Source organism: Chiloscyllium plagiosum, chromosome 35, assembly GCF_004010195.1.
Source record: "Chiloscyllium plagiosum isolate BGI_BamShark_2017 chromosome 35, ASM401019v2, whole genome shotgun sequence".
Taxonomy (NCBI): domain Eukaryota; kingdom Metazoa; phylum Chordata; class Chondrichthyes; order Orectolobiformes; family Hemiscylliidae; genus Chiloscyllium; species Chiloscyllium plagiosum.
Genome location: NC_057744.1, coordinates 6929528 through 6947769, shown reverse-complemented (window position 1 = coordinate 6947769; position 18242 = coordinate 6929528). Strand labels below are relative to the sequence as shown.

The following is an 18242-nucleotide window of genomic DNA, read 5'->3' as shown; positions in this document are numbered from 1 at the left end:
ATGTAGAGGGCTCGGGCACTCACTCTGGGGATATGAATTCAAGATTAGAGTGGCGCTGGAAAAACACAGCAGGTCAGGCAGCATCCGAGAAGCAGGAAAATCGACATTTCAGGCAAAAGCCCTTCATCAGGAAACTTCAGGATATGAGTTCAAGTCTGACGAAGGTGGCTGGCGGAATTTAAATTGAATACATAAATCTGGAATTGACCGCTAGTCTCGGTAATTGTGACCATGAAACTACCACTGATTGTTGTAAAAACCCACCTGCTTCATCAGTGCCCTTTAAGGAAAAAAAACTGCAGATGCTGGAATCCAAAGTAGACAGGCAGGAGGCTGGAAGAACACAGCAAGCCAGGCAGCATCAGGAGGTGGAGAAGTCGACGTCTTGGGTGTAACCCTTCTTCAGGACTGGGGGTGGGTGTGGGGGGAGCTGCAGATAAAGGGGGTGCCGGGGGAAGGGTGGTAAAGTGGGATGGGTGAAGACAGGTAGAGGGTACGACCTGGTTGGTCAATGGGAGGAATGAATCCGGTTAGCGACAGGGTGCAGTGGAAGGGAGGGGGAGGGGCTGAGAAGGGAGTTGGAGGATGGGAAGGGAGGTTATTTGAAGTTGGAGAACTCAGTGTTGACTCCTCTGGGCTGTAGGTTGCCCAGGCGGAAAATGAGGTGTTCCTCCAATCTGCAGTCTGGTTCATTGTGGCAATGGAGGATCCCAAGGATGGTCATGTTGGAAAGGGGTGGGAATGGGAATTGAAATGGGCAGTGATTGGGAAGTCCAGTTGGCTCCTGTGGGCCCAGCTGCGATGCTCAGCAAAAAATTACCTAAGTTAAAGTTTGGTCCCTGCAACCGGAACAGGTGTACATCCAGAGAGCCCTCCACCCTACCACCTCCATTCCCCATTCAACTGGTCTAACCCACACCCTATACAAACACAATAAAGACAGAGTTCCCCCTGTCCTCACCTACCACCCCACCAGTCTCTGCATCCAATGTATCATCCTTAAACAGTTCCGCCCACTCCAACTAGATCCCACCACCAAGAACATCTTCCCCTCCCCACCCCTCTCAGCCTTCCGCAAGGTGATTACCTTCGATAGTCCTCGGCTCGTGCCACTTTCCCCACCAACCCCCTTCCCCTGAACCCACCAGTACCCTCTCCTGCAAATGGAAAACATGTAAAACCTGCCAGTACCCCACCCACCTCAGCTCCATCCAAACCCCAGACAGTCCTTCCAGGTGAGACAGAAGTTCACCTGCCTCTCTTCCAAAATTGTTTACTGCATCAGATGCTCCCTATGTGGTCTTCTCTACATTGGGGAGACTGAGCATAAACTTAGGGAACAGCTCACCAAGCATTGCAGTCAGGCCCACAGGGGCTGACCGGACCTCCCAATCACCGCCCATTTTAATTCCCTTTCTGACAATGACCATCCTTGGCCTCCTCCATTGCCACAATGAACCACACCGCAATTTGGAGGAACAACACCTCATCTTCCACCTGGGCAGCCTACAGGCAAGAGGACTCAACATTGAGTTCTCCACTTTCAAATAACCTCCCTTCCCCATCCCCTGACTCCCTTCCCCTCCCTTCTACTGCGCCCTGTCACCAACTGGATTCATTCCTCCCATTGACCAACCAGGTTGTACCCCCTACCTGTCTTCACCTATCCCACTTCACCACCCTGCCTCCGCCACCCCCTTTGTCTGCGGCTCCTCCCATGCCCACCCCCAGTCCTGAAGAAGGGTTACACACAAAACGTCGACTTCTCCACCTCCTGATGCTGCCTGGCTTGCTGTGTTCTTCCAGCCTCCTGCCTCTCTTTACCTAGTCCGGTTTACATGTAACTCCAAACCCACATTAACCTGATTGGCTCTTATCTACCCCCTGAAATGGCTGAGTGAGCCGCTCAGTTCAGGGGTAATTAGGGATGGATAATAAATGCTGACCCTACGATGTCCGGCCCCCATGACGTAATAAAGAAATAAAAACCTTAACAGGTCAGGCAGCTTCTGTGGAGTGAGAAAGGTTATTGGCCTGAAATATTAATTCTGTTTTTCTCTGCAAATGCTGCCAGACCTGTTGAACATTTTCAGCATTTTTTTATTTTTATAACTGCCTGGATTTCCTTGATAAGATATGGTCTTGTCATTGAAGAAATTGCTAAAACAAAACTTGAAAAACAGTCAAGATACTGGAAACAGAAACATCTGCAGGTCTCATACTTCGTGACAAGAATATTTGTGCCTCTATATGTGTCAAATTCCATAAGGTAATGTGAGTGAGGCCTTCACCTGATAATGTGTGTTGCGGATGTCAGCACACAACTCTGCTTTGTAGCTCAGAAAGGAAAAGAAAATTGCAGTTAACTCAAACTGAAATCCATTACCATCTCTCAGAAAAAGGTAGATTATAATTCTAGCCCTCTGTTACTGTCTTTGTCTGCTAGTTTCTATAAGACAGATACCATTGCTTGGAAAGAGAGTGCTGGAGGACAAGAGGAGATTGCGTTAAACGAGCTTTCAAGTGAAGTCATCAAACTGCTACAGTCCATAGGGCTGCTATCTCATTAGAGACAAACTACTGGCAGTGGTTTACCCTGAGGGTCACCGTTCCTCAGGCAAAGCAGGGAGGTTGAGAAGGAGAGTTCTTTATGTTAACCTCAGCAAACCTATACTGCTCAGTAAGAGAAACCAGCTATTCAGCCACCTTAGCTTATCATTGATACATATCAGATTCTGCCAGGGTTTGACAAGGGAAATACCGACAGTCTGGACCCCTTGCCTGGAAAGTCTAGACTTTGGGTCTCAGGAAAATAGAGGGTGAGGCATTTCAGGCTGAGATAAGAAGAGATTCCGTTCACTCAATCATTGGTTAAATTCAAGGCTGAGGAATATGGATTTTTGAGTTTTACAGAAATCAAAGTTTACAGAGATCAGATGGGAAAGTGGACTTGCGTAGCAGATTAACCATGATCACATTAAATAGCGGAGCAGGCTCAAGGGGAACGAGGGTCAGCACCTGCTGCTATTTCTGATGGTATTTCATCTCCTAAAGAAGGTGACAGCAACTGGGGTATGACTTCACTGATGACAGCTGCTTTCAGGTGCCTTATTCAGTTTAACTGTGAGTTGACCACGGGTTGGAGGGAGGTTGTTATCTTCCTCACCAGGTCTCTGTGCTAACTGGAGACCAAGGTTTGAAACCTTAATTTCTCCCATTACACGGACAAAGGAAAGCTGATTTTTACTCTCTTCTCTGCAACTTTGATTGATATCAGCTAACCCAGTATCCAGAGCAGGAATGGAAATAAAGACCATTTAGTTTGCACGGATTAGATGGTGTTAAGATACAGAGCGGCCAAGATCTGATGGAAAGGCAGAACATGATTGAGGAGCCAGATTGACCTACAATTGTTCTTATAAATCAATTCTGATCAGTTTCTGAACCATCTGAGGAACAAGGATTCCTAAATAGCTACAAGTAATATTTGCAGATATGTTTAAGTAGTAAGTGTTGGTTAGGGACAGCTTTACACAATGCTCTTAACCATTTCTTCCATCATGTTGTAGATAATTGGTGGCATTGACTCTTCCCTTTATCTGGGCAACATCTGGTTTACGCCAATCAGGAAGGAGTGGTATTACGAGGTCATTATAGTGAAGATTGAGATCAATGGACAGGACCTGAACCTGGACTGTAAGGAGGTGAGATAGACCGACAGAGTGAAGCACATGACCCACACACTGAAGCAAGCCCAGTGTGAAGTGCACTGTAATCACATTGTGAATTGGAACTTATTCTCACTAGAGTATGATATATTTGTGATTTAATGACAGGGACTGAACAGCATCCATGGGTGGAACCTTGTCCAGGGGTCAGGTGTCTCTTCTGCTACCTAAGAAGGCAGTGAGGAAATATGCTGCCTCTGTTTTTTCTGAAGGTCTGCCAAACCCCAGACCAATAAGGCAGTGGCAAGGCCAGGAGCAAGCCCTTCACTGCAATCAGCACCCCACGGGCAGAAGTCACGCTTAGCAAGACTTAGTTTGTGGCCAGCAGATGTTTCCCTCAGCAGCACCCTTGGGGAGGACACTTACTGAAGTCCCAGGATCTCAGGGTGACCCAGACCCCAGGTCAGTATTGGGGGATGAGGCTGCATTTCAGGCCCATCATCATCCTGACCAATTAAGCGCCTTTCTGCCTCCAGCATCTCACTAACAGAAGCAGAGCGAGCAGGTACCGTCTTATTTACCACCCTCACTGCTGCTTGTGTTTCCAGAACAGCTCACTTATGTACAACTGCATAACCCCCATTATGTGTTTGCCTTGAAAATGAATTCCATTTCATGTTTGATTTTCTCCAGTATAACTACGACAAGAGCATCGTGGACAGTGGGACTACAAACCTTCGGCTGCCCAAGAAGGTGTTCCAAGCTGCAGTGAAATCTATCAAAGCTGCGTCTTCTGTTAAGTATTGTTTCGTAAAATGAAGGAAAGATGATGCAATTTTTGAAAGACCCTTATTGCTCTCCATTCCTCCTCCTCAAGGAAGGTATATTTAGATTTATAACCGTGAAGTCAGTCATTTGTAGTGCTAGAGGAAATGGGTGTGACTGATTGGATAGCACAGGCATCATGGGCCAAATGGCCTCATTTCTTCAAAGGCACATACAGGTGAATGATGCTGCAGCGGGTCATTTTACAGATCTGGGTTAAATTGCAGAGTGAGATGATTCTTTAACCAAGCAACAAAGGAAATACTATAATTGGCCCCATTTTGGAGGTGATGTCAGAGTCAGTTGGTGCACAGAAGAAGGCTTGACATGGAGCAACCCAGCCAGCCCCATCGAAGCCCGTGGGCTTGCAGATTTATTTCCATTGAGTACGCAAAACATTTCCCTTTTGAAATTATTGATCACTTCCACATCCACCACACTTGTGAACACTGAGTTTCAGATCAATAAGTATAAGCTGTTCCAAAAACATTCTCCTCCTGCAACTCTTCCCAAAACCTTAAAGCTGTGACCCCCTAGTCCCTCTACGATCAGGTCATGAGAGCAGCTTCTCCTTTTTCTACCTCGTTCAAACCTGTCATAATCTTGTTCATTCTCAATCAAATGTCCCCTGAGTATTCTCTGCTGCTGTCACCACATTTGATCATCATACAGTAGGGATGGTACGGTGGCTCAGTGGTTAGCACTTCTGCCTCACAGTGCCAGGGATCTGGGTTCGATTCTACCCTCGGACAACTGTCTGTATGGAGTTTGCACATTCTCTCTGTGTCTGTGTGGGTTCCCTCCGGGTCCTGCAGTTTCCTCTCACAATCCAAAGATGTGTAGGTTAGGTGGATTGGTCATGCTAGATTGCCCTGTAGTGTGCAGGCTGTGTGGATTCGCTACGGGAAATGCAGGAATAGGAAAGGGGACAGGATTTGGGTGGGATCCCTCCAGGATTTGGAGGGTCATTGTGGAGTTGATGGGCTGAATGGCCTGCTTCCACAGTATAGGAATTCTGTGACTTCTCTCAAGTTGATTTTGACATGTGGTGATTCTCAAAATTGATTACGTTCACTCAAGATTCAGATTCTAGTGAATGAAGAGCAGCACTTGGGTGAGATGTGATGTGTATATACATTTAAGGGGGAATGCCTTAAACTGCTGTCAATCACAGTTACCACTGATCCAAGATATGATGTACTAGTCCCCTGTCTTGTAGTCAGTCTGAAAGCAGCAGTGGCAGAGATTGCATGTACAGTGCATAGTCTCTAGCTCAGTTCACTGAGTGCTGCAATTATGTTGAAAAGAAGATGTATGTAACAAGACATAGGAGGGCATCAGCCCCCATGGAACTGAACACCCATTTATCAGCACTTGTAGGAACAATGGAGAAAAGTAAATGCCCATTAAATCTTCCCACTGATGACAATGCAACAAATTATCAGAACAGATGGCAGCTTTCAGATGAGCCATTAATACAAAGTTCAATCTGGCCTTTTTTTTTTGAAAAAAGGTCACTGCACAGTTTCCTGGAGAGCAGGGAAGTTCTCTCCAGTGAATTGGCCAATATTGGTCTCAATACCAATATCACAAAGAGAGAGAGAGCAATGGCCATAATCACATAGCTATTTCTGGAAGTTTGCTATGTTTCCTATCCTGTAACAGTGACTAAACTTTACACAGTACATCATTGGCTATAAAAACACTTTGGAACTACCTTAGGTTGTGAGAAATGCTGTAAAAATGTAAGTTTTTTGTTGCTTTCATTAGCTGCAGATCAAATAATTTCCTGCAATGGGAAACTGTGCAGCAAATTCTATTTTTGGGCAGAATTTGAGACCGTTAGGAATTATTTTTTGAAGTACCATCTTGAGTACAGTGATGAATCCCAAACGCAATGAGCTTGAAGTCACAGACTCTCATTCTGACAAATATTTTTGATGGATTGTCTGTTTAGCTGTCAGAAAATCAGCTCATGGCATCAGGGAATATCTCAGTGTACTGAGAACTCTCCATCCTTTCAGGCTTTGGTTCATCTTTACAGTTTAAGGTTGATTCTATTATTAGAAACTAAAAAGTAACTTCTGAGCAAATGAACGAAACCATCCTAAAATCAGGGAACAAGAAAGAGGCCAAACTTAGAGTCATAGAGTTCTACAGCATGGAGACAGGCCCTTTGGCCCTAAGTGGTCCATGCCGGCCAAAATGTCCATCAACGCTAACTCCATTTCCCTGCACGTGGCCCAAATCCTTCTAAACCTTTCCCAACCATGTATTTGTCCAAATGCCTTTTAAATATTGTTAATGTACCCACCTCAACCACTTCCATTGACAGCTTATTCCATATGCGCACCACCCTCTGTGTAAAAATGTTGCCCCTCAGGTTCCCTTTTATTGTTTCCTCTCTTACCTTTATACTGATGCCCTCTAGTCCCCAATTCCCCAACCCTGGGAAAAAAAAACTTGTAGCTGATTCTGAACTAGAAGTGCCAGCCTAATCACAAAGTCCTCACATATGGACTAAACTATGTCGGTGAATGAGCAGTACCTCAGGGTAAAATTCCTCATTTTGTAAGAACAATAATGGGCTTCATGCAGACTCCATGAATGTTAGTAAATTAGCTAAAGGTGATGTTAGAAGGGCTGCATAAATATGAGCGGACCTCTTCTCAAAATGCGCAATGTTTTTGGAGCAGTATTCATCAAACCAGTAGACGATGGAGGAGGTCAAGCAAAAACACTGCCCAAGTTTGACCTCACCAGCATAGCTACTGAGAATCAGCTGAAGACCATCATTCAATGAGTGTATAATATTCTCAAAGGGCTTGACAAGGTGGACATGGGAAGGATGTTTCCTGTCGTGGGTCAGTCCAGAACAGTGTGGGGTAGGGTGGCAGTTATGAAGTGAGGAGGTTTACACTTTCAGGACAGGGATAAGGAGAATTATTTTCTCTCAGAAGGCTATGCAATTATGGAATGTAAAAAAATTCATTCATGGGTTGTGAGTGTTGCTGGCTGACTGTAATAGCCCTTGAGAAGGTGTTGGTGAGCTGCTTTTTTGAACTGCTGCTGTCCATGTGCTGTACATAGACTTATAATGCCAATAGGGAGGAGAAGCTTATGTTTGATGACATTGTTAATAGAGAAGAGCATTCCAAGCATTAAAGTCTCTCTGAAGGAAGGATTTCCTCCCCGTCTGTGTCTTAAATGAGAGACCCCGGGGTCTTAGTTTCCTCCATGAGGAACGCTGGTCTCAAACATCAAATGACTGACATTTATGGAACCTGGGTTTTCAGTCTTGATGGAAGCATCCAGGAAGTGACTTCACAGGAACTGTTTCAGGAGGAGAAACTCACAAAGGCTCCTCCAAACATGCCTTCCAAAGCGGTGACCTCTTCCACCTGGAAGGACTAGGTTGGCAGATGCATGGAACTGTACAGGTCCCCCTCAAGTCACACACCACCCAGAGTTGGAACAATATTGCTGTCACTTTACTGTCATTGGATAAATATCTTGGAACTCCCTTTCCAACAGCACTCAGACATTCCCCTTCTCTCCCTTCATGGATTGCAGAATGTCAAGATGGCGGCTCACTACCATCTTCTCACGGACAGTTGGGGATGGATAATAAATGCTGGCCCAGCCAGCGACAGCCACATCCTGTAAACAAATAAAAATAAGCGACAGTCTTGGACAGTGCTTGTAATAAAAGACAAAAGAAGTATATGTTAAAGTGGGACTGATTAAGGAAGTTCCTCTTCATACTCAAAGGTGATGGCCTAATGGTATTATGACTGAACTACCAGTCTCAATAATGTTCTGGGGACCTGGTTCAAATTCTGCCATGGCAGATGTTGGAATTTGAATTCAATAGAAATCTGGTTTCCTTACCTGATGTGGCCAACATATGACTCCAGACGCACAGTGATGCAGTTGACTCTTAACTGCTTTCTGAGTAATTAGGGATGGGCAATAAATACTGGCCTAGCTAGCAATGCCCTCATACTGTGAATGAATAAAAAAACACAGAGCCATGAATATCTGCAAGGGTCTCTCCTGAGCATGGAATCAGAGATACTCTACAGTTGGGGCACGATTATAAGTACTTTATAGATATCTTGAGCCAAGTGGCGATCTTCATTGTCTAGCTCTTGAGAATTGACCATGGTCAGACTCCCATGTGCCGTAATAACTTAATATATGTAACACACAAATGCATGTTTAAATGATAAATAACACTATTTCGAAACATGTACAACATCTGCTCTTTATTGAGGGCACCTGGGACAATGAAATATTCATGATCCTCATTGTTACCTTCATGGTTTTTAACTTTTTTTTCCTCTTTTGACAGACAGAGAAATTCCCGGATGGTTTTTGGTTGGGTGAGCAGCTGGTTTGCTGGCAGATTGGCACCACGCCCTGGCATATCTTCCCGACAATATCACTCTACCTCATGGGGGAGGCCACTAATCAATCTTTCCAAATCACTATCCTACCACAAGTAAGTGCATGCAAGCTGGGTTTACCCCTCGCAATTCTAACATTCAATGGACTTAATTTTTCTCTAATACTGCTGAAAAATGACACATTTTGTCGAAGTCTTTCGTCTTACACTCATCAGGCACTTTTCAATAATACCAATGGTGTTTCCCTTAAATTGCTATTCTTGTGAATTGTCCTGAGTGCAAGACACAATACTCAAGTTCTGTACTCTAAACTTACTGTTATCTTAGATAATTTATTCACTTAGGTCAAATTCAGTGCAAACCAGATAGATCTTCTATGTGAGAATTTTGGTTGTGAACTCTATGTTTGGGCCAAATTAACAAATTCATTAAAACTAACAACCTAAAACCCTCTCATGTAGCCACAAATGGCTGGGGAGGGTTATAAGACCATAAGACATAGGAGTGGAAGTCAGGCCATTTGGCCCATCGAGTCCACTCTGCCTTTTAATTATGGCTGATGAGCATTTCAATACCACTTATGCACATTCTCCCCATAGCCCGTAATTCCTTGCAAGATCAAGAATTTATCGATCTCTGCCTTGAAGACATTTAATGTCCTTGCCTCCACTGCGTCCTGTGGCAATGAATCCCACAGGCCCACTATTCTCTGACTGAAGACATATCTCCTCATTTTCGTCCTAAATTGATCCCCCTCTAATTCTAAGACTATGCCCACGGGTCCTAGTCTCCTGCCTAACAGAAACAACTTCCTAGCGACCACCTAAGCCATGCATTATCTTGTAAGTTTCTATTAGATCTCCCCTCAACCTATTAAACTCTAATGAATACAATTCCAGGATCCTCAGTCATTCATCGTATGCTAGGCCTACCATTCCAGGGATCATCCGTGTGAATCTCCGCTGGACACGCTCCAGTGCCAGTTTGTCCTTTCTGAGGTGCCGGGCCCAAAATTGGACACAGTATTCTAAATGGGGCCAAATTAGAGCTTTAAAAGTCTCAGAAGCTGCTTTTATATTCCAACCCTCCTGAAATAAATGACAACATTACATTCATTTTCTTAATCACGGACTCAACTTGCAAGTTAACCTTAGAGAATCCTGGACTAGCACTCCCAGATCCCTTTGTACTTTGGCTTTATGGATTTTCTCACCATTTAGAAAATAGTCCATGCCTGTATTCTTTTTTCCAAAGTGCAAGACCTCACATTTGCTCACATTGAATTTCATCAGCCCCATTCTCCTAAACTGTCTAAATCTTTCCGTAGCCTCCCCACCTCCTCAGTACTACCTGCCTGCCCACCTAACTTCATATCATCGGTGAACTTAGCTAGAATACCCCCAGTCCCTTCATCTAGATCATTGATTTATAAAGTGAACAACTGCGGCCCCAACACTGAACCCTGAGGGACACCACTTGTCACTAGCTGCCATTCTGAAAAAGAACCTTTTATCCCAACTCTCTGCCTTCTGTCAGACAGCCAATCCTCAATCCATGCCAGTAGCTCACCTTGAACACTATGGGCCCTCACCTTACTCAGCAGCCTCCCGTGAGGCACCTTATCAAAGGCCTTTTGGAAGTCTAGATAGATAACATCCACTGGGTTTCCCTGGTCTAACCTATTTGTTACCTCTTCAAAGAATTCTAACAGGTTTGTTAGGCATGACCTCCCCTAACTAAATCCATGCTGACTTGTTGTAATCCGGTCCTGCACTTCCAAGAATTTAGAAATCTCATCCTTAACAATGGATTCTATAATTTTACCAACAACCAAGCTATATAATTTTCCATCTTTTATCTTGATCCTTTCTTGAACAAGGGGGTTACAACAGTGATTTTCCATTCATCTGGGACTTTCCCTGACTCCAGTGATTTTTGAAAGATCACAGTCAGTGCCTCCGCTATTCCCTCAGCCACCTCCCTCAGAACTCTAGCATGTAGCCCATCGGGGCCAGGAGATTTATCAATTTTTAGACCTTTTAGCTTTTCTAGCACTTCCTTTTTTGTAATAGCTACCATACTCAACTCTGCCCTTTGACTCTCCTTAATTGTTGGGATATTACTCATGTCTTCGATTGTGAAGATTGACACAAAGTATTTATTAAGTTCTTCAGCCATTTCTTTATCTCCTAGCACTAGCCTTCCTGCATCAATTTGGAGTGGCCCAATGTCTACTTTTGCCTCTCGCTTGTTTCTTATGTATTGAAAGAAACTCCTACTATCATTCCTCATATTACTGGCTAGCCTACCTTCATATTTGATCCTCCTTATTTCTCTCTTTGTTATCCTCTGTTTGTTTTTGTAATCTTCCCAATTGTCTGATTTCCCAGTGCTCTTGGCCACTTTATGGGCTCTCTCTTTTTCTTTGATACATTTCCTGACTTCCTTTGTCAGCCATGGCTTTCTAATCGCTTCTCCCTCCCCGGATAATCTTTCTTTTCTTTGGGATGAGCCTTTGTCCTGTGTCCTCAATTACACCCAGAAACTCCTACTTTTGTTGCTGTACTGTCTTCCCCACTAGGCTCTGCTTCCAGTCAATTTTGGTCAGTCCCTCTCTCATGTCCCTGTAATTACCTTTATTTAACTGTAACACCATTACATCCGACTTTGCCTTCTCTCTTTCAAACTGCAGACTGAACTCTACCATATTATGATCGCTGCTTCCTGTGTTCCCTTACTTTAAGATCTTTTATAAAGTCTGGTTCATTACATAGCATGAAGTCCAGAATAGCCTGCTCCCTTGTGGGCTCCATCACAAGCTGTTCCAAAAAGCCATCCTTTATCCTGTAAGCATTTCATAAATTCCCTTTCTTTAGTTCCACCGGCAATATTATTCACCCAGTCCACCTGCATATTGAAGTCCCCCATGATCACCATGACCTTGCCTTTCTGACATGCCTTCTATCTATTTCCCGGTACATCTTGTGCCCCTGGTCCTGGCCACTGCTGGGAGGTCTGTACATAACTCCCATTATGGTGTTTTTTAGCCTTTGTGGTTCCTCAACTTCACCCACACAGACTCCACATCCTCTGACCTTATATCATTCAGTGTCATAGATTTAATTTTATTCTTAACTAACAAGGCAGCCCCGCCCCCTCTGCTCACCTCCCTGTCTTTTTGATAAATTGTAAATCCTTGGATGTTTAACTGCCAGTCCTGAACCCCCTGTAACCTCATCTCTGTGATGCCTACCACATCATAATCATTAACGATGATTTGTGCGTTAATTCATCTACCTTGTTATGAATACCGTGAGCATTCAGGTAAAGCGCCTTAAAGCTAATTTTCTTATCCTCATGGTTTCCAACATCTCTAGTAATATGTCCTAAGTTATCCTTCCTTTTTGCTTCATTCCTAATGTGACTTGAACTTTAACCCTGCACACAATCTAACCTGCTGCTTATCTTTCTACTTGACTCCATACTCCCTGTCACTTTCCTTTTACCTTACCCCGACTCAGAAGTTTAAAGTCCTACTGACCACCCTATTTATCCTTTTCGCCAGAACACTGGTTCCAGATCGGTTCAGGTGGAGACCGTCCCATCGGTACAGATCCCTCCGGTTCCGAAACTGATGCCAATGCCCCATGAAATAGAATCCCCCTTTCCCACACCAACCTCTTAGCCACATGTTTACTTCCCTAATTTTGTTATCCCTATGCCAATTAGCACGTGGCTCGGGCAGTAATCCGGAGACTATGACCCTCGACGACCTGTTCTTCAATTTCCTTCCTAGTGCTTGATAATCCCCAAACAGGTCCTCCACCCTAGCCTTTTTTAGATTAGATTAGATTACATTACATTACATTACAGTGTGGAAACAGGCCCTTCAGCCCAACAAGTCCACACCGACCCGCCGAAGCGAAACCCACCCATACATTTACCCCTTACCTAACACTACGGGCAATTTAGTATGGCCAATTCACCTGACCCTGCACATCTTTGGACTGTGGGAGGAAACCGGAGCACCTGGAGGAAACCCACGCAGACACGGGGAGAACGTGCAAACTCCACACAGTCAGTCGCCTGAGGCGGGAATTGAACCCGGGTCTCTGGCGCTGTGAGGCAGTAGTGCTAACCACTGTGCCACCGTGCCGCCGTGCCACCGTGCCTTGCCTATGTTGTTAGCGCCAACGTGGACCACAACAACTGGATCCTCCCCCTCCCGCTCCAGTATCCTTCGAAGCCAGTCAGAGGTGTCCTGCACCCTGGCAGGCAACACACCATGCGGGACTCCCGATCTCACTCGCAAAGGATACTATCTGTCCCCCTAATTGTAGAATCTCCCACAACTACTTATCTTTTTGCTCCCCCCTCTTGAGTGGCCTTCTGCACCATGGTGCCATGGTCAGCTGGCTCATCCTGTCCACAGCCCTTTTCCTCATCCGCATAGGGAGCAAGAATCTCATACCTGTTGGACAAGGTCAAGGGCTGAGGCTACTGCACTCCTGAACTCAGAGTCCCCCTACCTGCCTCATTTACAGTCACACTCTGTTATTCCTGATCACTAACTGAGTTTGAATTACTTAATCTCCCAGGTGTGACTGCCTCCTGAAACAAAGCGTCCAGGTAACTCTCCCCCTCCCGGATGTGCTGCAGTGTTTCAAGCTCAGATTCCAGATCATCAACTCTGATCCGGAGTTCTTCCAGCAACCAACACTTGCTGCAGATGTGGTCACTGCCATTCACAATGGGATCAGCCAGCTCCCACATCATACAGCAACAGCACATCACCTATCCAACCATCTCTACTTCTTTAATTAATTTATACAAATTTATGAGTTAAATAATTTCTAGTACTTTTCTATGGTCTTATTCAAGTAACCAACTAACAGTAAACGTTTAATCAATAACATGATACACAAGAAATATCAATTGAAGCGCCTTACCTTAGCAACACACGAGAGTCCTTTTTTTGGTTAGAGGGGGAGGGCGGGTAGGTAGTGTCTCAGGATTCAGCCGCTGCCCAAATATATACCTGGCAGCCGGCTGCACCTCGTTGTGGCCTCTCCCTCTTTTGCTCCTTTAAAAACGGTTCTCACGCTTTTCCTTCCCAGCAGCCCTCACTTCTCTCCGCCCTCTCTCCTCACCGTTCTGTAAAAATGGAGGCCTGACTCCCGAGGTAAATTCCTTTTTAAGTGGGAAAACATGCCCTTCCTGGCCGCCCTCGCTTCTCTCCGCCCTCTCTCCTCACTGCTCTGTAAAAATGGAGGGGGGGGGAGGTGGTAGAAGGTAGAAATCTTAGGAGGTAGAGATGGATAGGCTGCTGGAGTTTATTCGAAAATGGGATGTCGTCTTGAGCAGATGCTGAAAGTATATTTTCCCATTTTGAGAGAGAGTAGAACAGGAGAGCACAGAATAAAAATCAGGGGTCACTCACTTAAAACACATTTGAAGAGGATTCTTTTGCCTCAGAGAGTCGTGAGTCTTCAGAACTCTCTTCTCCAGACAGCAGTTGAGGAGGGTAATTGAATATTTCTAAGGTAGACAAAGGTAACTTGTTAATTAAGTGATTGGGAAACAGAAAAGGCAGGAGTGTGGAGTTGAAGCTACATTCAGATCAGCCATTGAATGCTACAGTAGACTAGAGGGACTGAATGGCCTACTACTGTTTCTAGTTCTTATGGTCCAGATGAACCATGAATATAGCAAGAATAAAATATTGAGGGGTCAGTAAATCTAGAGTAAAAATAGAGAATGCTGGAAAGTCTCAAGAGGCTGTTTTGGCAGAGAGTGAAATAGAGTTTTGGGTCACTGGCTCTTTGTTAGTGCTGGAATTATTAACCCAGCCTTCTGTCTACTCCTCTTGCTTATCTTTTGCCTTTCATACTTCAGCCAGTAGTGAGATTTATGAGTGGATCATGGAGAGAACAGGGAAAAAGGCAGAATGAAGGGTGAGGATTATTTCAGCATTCCTCCCATACGGACGTCCCTTCACTGACTCAGAAAGGAGATTTCACTGCTGCTAGAAACTCAGTGATATCTCGAGCTCAATGTTTCCTTGCTTGCCAAGGATGACAAATTGAGACAATGAATTTTGGCAGGTTATTAAGCAACCACAACAGCTTATATTTATGCTGCATCTTTTAACATAATAAAATGTTCCTGTGCTCATTATAAAACAAAATGACACCAGCTATATAGGGAGATATTATGTCAGGTGACAGTAAGCTTGCTGAGTTGTACATCTTAAATAGAGGAAAACAAGATGAAGAGGCAAAAAGATGTCAGGTATTCCAGAGCTTAGGACCGAGACAATTGGAAGTACGGTCACCACCAATGGTGGAGCGATTGAAATCAGGAATTCCAGAATTGGAAGAGTGCTGATATCTTGAAGGACTGTGGAGTTTGCTGAGATGAATCTGGCTTCCTCACTCAAGTACACCAAGGTCAATTGTCATATTCTCATCATGGAGTTAGGGGCACAGTAGCCCGTTGTATTGCTATGAGACCAGTAATCCAGAGGCCCAGGTTAGATTTCGCTGCTCCTTGGATGCTGCCTGAACTGCTGTGCTCTTCCAGCACCACTAATCCAGAATCTGGTTTCCAGCATCTGCAGTCATTGTTTTTACCTCTAATGTGCTACACATCAAATCTTAACATGACAGTTAGATGAGTATAAATGTAATGAACAAAATAATACTAATTAAAAATATAAACACTGAAACTACAAACCTTTATCCCAGTGACAGTAAACATTAAGGTGAGAGGAGAAAGATCTAAAAAGGACACAAGGGGAACGTTTTAGCACAGTGAGTGGAATAAACTGCCAGAGAAAGTGGTGGATGTGGGTTACAACATTTAAAAGACTTTTGGATTGGTTCATGAAGAGAAAAGGTTTGGAAGGGTACGGGCCTAGTGCAGGCATGTGGAGCTAGTTTAGTTTGGGAACGTGGCTGACATGGACTGGTTGGACTTCAGGGTCAGTTTCCATGCTGTATAACTGTACAGCCACACCACTGACCTTCTGGTTGGCTAGTTTCCCTTATTGAGGTTAATAACTGTAAACGCCTGAAGAGAAAATAAAATTACAGGCGAAGAAGGAAGGGTCAGAGAGTGAAACTAGCAGGGATGCTCTAGCAGAGAGATAGCATCAACAGGACAGACTGAATAGCCTCCTTCTGTCACTGCCTTATGCTTCTCTCTCCATTCCCAACGTGGGCTGTGAGGGTTCTAGGTCTGGGCAATCACAGCCTGGTCACAAGTGTGTGACTGACTTCCGAAGCTCCGTTCCTTTTATTCACAGCAATATCTGCGTCCAGTGGAGGATGTGGCCACTTCTCAGGATGACTGCTATAAGTTTGCCATCTCCCAGTCTACCACAGGAACCGTGATGGGCGCCGTCATCATGGAGGGGTTTTATGTTGTCTTTGACCGTGCTCGCAAACGCATTGGATTTGCAGTTAGCACTTGTCACGGTGAGTGGAGTGTGTCAAAATATCTGTTTAAGCACTTTCGGTTGAAGAAGACAGCTTACCACCCACCTTCACCAGGGCAACTAGGGTGGGCAATAAATGTGGGCCCAGCGGTGATGCCACATCCTTTTAGTGAATAAAAAGAATTGCAAAGGTGACACTCAACAGAATCCTCCTTTTACAGCCCTCCTCCCTTTAGTTCTTGCGATTCCAATCCAGACACCATCTTAAATCATGAGTGTAAATCACTGAATGCTGTCATCCTTTCACCGTTGCTGTCCAGAATGACAGGAGAATGGACCAAAGATCCCTCTCTGCTCCTGTTCCATATTTATAGGAAGATGCAGTTACCCCCCCACCTCGCACCGTCTCAAGATTCCCCACCCCTGCCACCACGCCGTGGCCTCCCTGTTTCAAAACCTCCCTGCTTCAGCTAAACGAAGATTAGAGCACACTGAAAGAACATTAATGTGGACACTGAAAATCTGAAATAGGGTCAAAAGGTGTTGGAAATGCTCAGCTAGTCTGGCAGAGATTCAGTCTTTCAGAACAGTAGTGCAGCGATGGGACACAGGCTTTTGTTTTCTTGGCTGACCCTTATCTCAACAGTACGTGTTGGGAAAAGAAAAACTCAACAGCATCTGTGGACAGAGCAATTGCGTTAATGTATCAGGTCCCTGAGCTGTTTTTCTCTCTCCACAGATGCAGTCAGAGTTTTGTTTCCCCAGCAGTAACTGTTGAGGTAAGGGTCAGCCAAGAAAAAAATAACCTGTGTCCCACCACTGCACTGCTGTTCTGAAAGATTGCACCTCTGCATAGCCCCTTATGGGTGGCACAGTGGTTAGCACTGCTGCCTCACAGTGCCAGGGACCCAGGTTTGATTCCCGCCTCTGGTGACTGACTGTGTGGAGTTTGCACATTCTCCCCGTGTCTGTGTGGGTTTGCTCTGGGTGCTCCGGTTTCCTCCCACAATCCAGAACTGTGCAGGTCAGGTGAATTGGCCGTGCTAAATTGCCCATAGTGTTAGGTGCATTAGTCAGCAGTAAATATAGCGTCTGGGTGGGTTACTTGTCAGTATGGACTTGTTGGGCTGAAGGGCCTGTTTCCATACTGTAGGGAATCTAATCTAATCTTTTCATTAAAGTATAGTAGATCGCATTTAGGTAAGCTTAACCTTTGTACTAGGTACTGAGCCCTAGCAACAGAACCACACCAAATTGACTCTAATTCACCACAAACTGGTAGATTCACAGGGAAAGGCAATCTAGTAGCGATGTGGGAGATGGTAAATTGTCACACAGTGGTCCTCCAATTAAACTCTGGACTGATGCATGTTATTAAGACAAGAGAAGCTTCACTCTGCAATAAAACCTGGACCTGGAATGACAAGATACTGACCCAGGACCATATGCCCAATGCTATCGGCTTTTACCCTGATAAGCACAGGAAAGAGAAGGTAAATTGATACAAAAAGTCTCATTCGAAAATCCAGAAAAGCAAAGTTGTAAAGGAACAAGGAGAACATGAAGATTTAAATTTCAATAAAGGAAGATGACAAAAGCAAAATAGTTTCGTGGCCCCAAGAACTTTGGTAAATCAAATATATCAGATTTTATACTTGCTGTACTAATTCAGTCTTCTTCTTTATTTGATAAGTGATTTAAAGTAAGTTTCCAAGTCGAAGTTGTTAAACAGTTTTAGCACCTACATCATCGCATGTGGTTTTTAATCAGATTATAAATCTCTCCTTCCATCCACCCACTCTAGATGCAAGGGCGCCTTAATATAAAGGGTTTTATTTCACTGTAATGTTCAGTAGATACAATTGTAGAATGCAATATTAATGTTAACTTTACCTCACATAT

The 18242-nt window shown here is 44.5% G+C and overlaps 1 protein-coding gene across 2 annotated transcripts in view; it reads left to right on the top strand.

Moving 5' to 3' along the window:
* The window catches only part of bace1 (beta-secretase 1), a 118453-nt gene that overhangs the window by 91859 nt on the left and 8352 nt on the right, over positions 1 to 18242 (top strand). For both annotated transcript variants that reach the window (XR_006309361.1, XM_043676578.1), the window contains exons 5-8: positions 3570 to 3704; positions 4362 to 4463; positions 8848 to 8997; positions 16209 to 16380. Coding sequence is in view for 1 of the 2 variants with exons in the window: in XM_043676578.1 (XP_043532513.1) it covers positions 3570 to 3704; positions 4362 to 4463; positions 8848 to 8997; positions 16209 to 16380 (559 nt within the window). In the remaining variant the exon portion in view is untranslated. The remainder of the gene's footprint in view (positions 1 to 3569; positions 3705 to 4361; positions 4464 to 8847; positions 8998 to 16208; positions 16381 to 18242) is intronic.